Source organism: Montipora capricornis, chromosome 4, assembly GCF_036669925.1.
Source record: "Montipora capricornis isolate CH-2021 chromosome 4, ASM3666992v2, whole genome shotgun sequence".
Classification (NCBI taxonomy): Eukaryota; Metazoa; Cnidaria; class Anthozoa; order Scleractinia; family Acroporidae; genus Montipora; species Montipora capricornis.
The window spans coordinates 32,298,884-32,303,471 of NC_090886.1; the positions used below are offsets into that span (position 1 = coordinate 32,298,884).

Genomic DNA, 4,588 nt, shown 5'->3' on the forward strand with positions numbered 1-4,588 from the left:
ACGGCAAAGAAGTGGTTGCATGGATGCGTGGTAACTCAGCTACTATCGTTAGTCTTTCTATTTCTTGACGCCATTTTGGATTTCGTAAAGTATGGACAGATGATAATAACCACTGAAAAAGATCAAATTTTAATCCGGTTCGTCAGTTCCGTGTGAACAGAGCGAAAATATCGCACGGTTTCGTGTGAACAAAATGGCTGGTTAAATTTGAATCGTGTGAATCGGGGGTTAGCCGATTACGTCTATTTGTGGGCGGTTTTAACAATTATTCCACTCGCGCTTGTTGGATATGAGATGATAACCAACTCGGCGCTACCTATCATTTCATATCCAACGCGCGCTCGTTGAATAATTGAGTTCAGTGGATATCTCGGAAACCTAGTCTGATCAAACTTTCAGAGGTCATCGTAAAGAAAATCGAACACTGATGTCTCGAGAGTTAGTGCTTTGTCAGAATTCATACTGACGTACTAACCCTCGAAACGCCAACTTTCGAATTTCTTTACCTCAGTCCGGAGAAACCCAATTTTTTGGCCACCGACGCAGCACCACAGTTTCTTGAGAGACTAAGTCCCTTTATCCTTTTTAAACATCTGTGCCAGCTTTATCAAACACATGTAGATCCAACCTATACGGCTTTTTAACGTTGTACACAAATCTCCTATGGTGAAGCAATTCCTCGTCTTTTTTCGAATGAGTGGCTCATGCAAAGATTGTAAGTTATTCATTCATTTTTCTTTAAGTCAGAGGTAGCATCAAACTATGTCTCCCGACATTCACGGTTGTCAATTTACCACATCAACTCAGTGGGTAAACACGTTTTGTGTAATTGGTTTAACGGTCATCTGCCACACGACCAGCGAGGACTCGCCACCCGGCTTCAAACTAGTATCGCGATCTTCTTATAGTTTTGCCTGTGCGCGAGCCGTCAATATTTCGTGGTATTGCCATCTCACTTTTGCGGCCTGTGATTGGTTCTAATGTTGAAATTGACGTCGTTGCACTGAATTGGGTTGCTGACGTACGCAAACAAATACGTTTCGGAGGTAGAAAGAATTGAAATTTCGATCAGGCGCGGGTTGATTAGTTTACAGTTTTATTTATCCTTATAAATGATGGATCGCAATACAAAACAAATTGCGATTTTGAGACGGCAATACCACATTATATTGACGGCGTTGGGAGAAAATACTGTATATTCCGTACTCCGCTTCGCGACTCCGCCCAATACGGAATATATTTTCTCCCAACTAGCCGTCAATATAATGTGGTATTGCCGTCTCAAAATCGCAATTTGTTTATAACGTCACGCTATAAGAGCTCAGAATATTGATGCCAAAGAGTTATAATTGATCGTCGCACTTACCTGGACAATTTAAGCAATTGTCTCTATTATAGACACCTGAAAAATTCTGGTGTCCTCAACTGGGATTCGAATCCATGACCTCTGCTGTGCCGGTACAATGCTCTACCAACTGCGCTATGAAGCCACTCAGTTGGGAGCAGGTCCATTTGTTGGCCATGTGTGTTCAATTCCCCTGAAACCACTCGATGAATGAAATAAATGTGTGCATTTGAAGTGCGGTTTATAGACAAAAGGGAGAATTGATCCTCGCTCCGGCTTAGAAGTCCGTTGAAGCCGTATGTGTCTATAACAGACATTTGCTTAAATTGTCCAGATAATTGCAAGGATCAGTTCTCCATCCTCATAAAAAGTATCATTCTTAATAACTTTAAATTACTCCAAAATGATCCCGAGGCTGGCAGAATCTTTTCGCAACCTCCACTCATTTCATTCAAACGCGACAAAAACGTAGGCAACGTTTTAGTTAGAAGCGCATTCAAAGCTAACGAGCAACCCGGCACTTTCAAATGCGCTCCTCACTATGCAAAACTTGTCCTTTCACTCTGTTAAGATCACCGATCGTTTCACATGTACCTCCGCAAATGTCATTTATTGCATAACTTGCACGTTATGCAAGAAATTATACATTGGTGAGACAGGTAGACGACTAGGTGACCGATTCCGTGAACACCTTCGCTATGTTGAGAAGGATGACAAGGATGCATCTAAGCCAGTCGCAGGTCATTTTAATCTCCCTAACCACTCCAACTACGCATGGCCATCTGCGGGCTTTCCCTACAACAAGGTACAATGGAAAGCCTCAATAATCTGGAACAAAAATGGATCTTCCAAATCGGCACCCTTAATCCTCACGGTATTAACGAACGCTTTTCATTTAACTAATGTATTCGTATTTTTCACGTTGCCTTGTTACCACTAATAGCGTAGCTCCTACTCCACTATAAAAATCACACACAACCCATAATTCCTCGATTCGCTCTGACGAAGGTCTAACGCTCGAAACGTCAGCTTTTAGAATCCCTGTACGGTGGTCAATTTACATTATCAATGCCTTTGATACAACCAAATTTTTGTATACTACTTCCCCACCTACGCAGCACCACAGTTTCTTTAGAAACTACCCCCTCTAAACTAGATTGTTTAGTTTTGTCGTGAACTTTGGTAACCGACCTTTTGCAGTGTTTAATATTGTTTGTTGCCGAGTAATAATAAAGAGGATAGCAACAGTGATCTTTTCACGTCTGAAGATATCATGTTTTCGCGCGAAAGCTCACTTGGTATTTCGTTGGTTTTATGTAACAAATAGCATTATTAAATTAATAGTAAACGTTTAACACTAAACTGACTGCAATTGACAGACAGTGTGGACCGGGATATACCGATCAAGTGTCGACCAAACGACACAAACTGACATGAAAAGGTTACGTTTTTGCAAACTTTGGCCGTAAAGCACTATATTTCAACAGACTTAACTGATAAGAGTGTAAAGTAAAGTGCTTGTTTTCTATCCCGTATGAACCATGTGAGCGTTAGCCCTGCTGATGGAAATGGGCCCACACAAGGACAGAGAAAAATTCTGACCAGGATGGGAATTGAACCCACGACCTTCGGTTAGATCACCGCTGCTCTACCGACTGAGCATACGGGATAGAAAACAAGCAATTCACTTTACACTCTAATCAGTTGAGTATACTACACACGGCCGAGCGTCGGTCTATATATATCGATCAATATATCGATCAATGCGTCGACCGACACGTCGCTCCAGACAACGGTGACGTGACAATCTAATGTGGGTCTAATATTGACTGATACACGACCGGCATTGCAAGCGACGGTCGACCGCGCGTTGGCCGAGACTCAGTCGATAGGCGGACATGTCGGCCGATACTCGGTCGACGGGTGACTTTAGTACACATGATCCAATAAATTAACATTCCCATGTTCGAGTCTATGTCTATACACTTGGGTTGTCTTTTCAAACAAATATGACAATTTCCCACCTTTCCTGGGACACTGTGTCCAAAATTAACGAAAATAGTCAATTCAGAGCAAATTAGCAATTGTATATATCAGATAAATTCGGGGTGGAGGATGGTTTGGTCACTGTTGTTGCCAGTGGAAATGTATGGAAATGTATAAAAGCTCATATTATTGTAATAAATCCACAGAAGCTAGATGTTGTGGCTTCAGCTCTTGTGGCCGAAGACGGAGAATTTTTTTAGGGGTTTGGCGATGGACCTTTAATTGAGCGTTATCTTACTGTACAGTCATCACAAGTGCGATAATTGCAGCTCCCATTTCTTGCTTGTGGTTACTGCAAGCTGCTGTATACAGAAGAAGACTGGTGACTAGGCTTCAGTCTCGTTCCCCTCGCCAGAGTCAGTCGGCCATTTTGTGAATTTTGTGTTCTTGTGTTCTCTCGTTTCTACTTCACTTGTCTTCTGCCTTCCATTCTTTCCCGTTATGTCAAATTTCGGTGACAGTGAAGCGGAGGAAGACTCACTGGACGAAAGTCTTTCGAATAAAAGCGAGGACGACGAAGAAGAAGAGGAAGAGAAAGATGATGCTAACGACATTATAAACGACGAAGAAGAAGAAAGTGGAGGCGAAGAAGAGGAAGCCCATCATGGGCACCATCACAAAAGACCTAGAAAGGGTACTAAGACGGGTTAAAGTGTAATTAAAAATCTCTTGCTCAGAACCATTGTTTGTAGAAGCGTGTTGTTCTTGCTCAGCTGATTCGAAGGTTCAATCATTATTTCAGATGAAGATGAACTGGATGAAGAAGATTTGTCTTTGATAGAAGAAAACTTGGGCATCCGTTTACAACGGGTGAGCATTGATATTCTCTCAAATATTTTCATTTTCAATTAATCTTTTCATTTAGCCGTATTATTTGTCAGTTAGTGTGACTGGGCCATCGAGGGATCCGTCGGATTCGATTGATATAGAAATGAGACTGTTCACTTTCAAATATTTTTTTGGGGATTTTTTTCGAGAACGCCTTGTCTTATTTTGCAGAAAAAGGCCAAGTTTGTCAAGTTTCCATCCACTTGCAACCTCTTTATCCTTACCTGTACATTCATGTATTTAGCTAGACAATAAATGCTTTACATGTAAATATACAAATATGGTTCCAAACGAAGAAAATATCGTGATAGAGTATACATTGTACATGTATTTGAAACTTCATCTTCACTGTCACTTAGAAAGAAATTG

General features: G+C 41.3%; 1 protein-coding gene across 1 annotated transcript in view; it reads left to right on the plus strand.

The window, feature by feature from the left end:
* Nucleotides 1-3,733: 3,733 nt before the first annotated feature.
* LOC138045945 (transcription elongation factor SPT6-like) overlaps nucleotides 3,734-4,588 on the plus strand; it is a 47,698-nt gene continuing 46,843 nt past the window's right edge. The window contains exons 1-2 of the mRNA XM_068892588.1: nucleotides 3,734-4,025; nucleotides 4,134-4,201. Of these exons, the coding sequence (XP_068748689.1) occupies nucleotides 3,833-4,025; nucleotides 4,134-4,201 (261 nt within the window). The 5' untranslated portion in view covers nucleotides 3,734-3,832. The remainder of the gene's footprint in view (nucleotides 4,026-4,133; nucleotides 4,202-4,588) is intronic.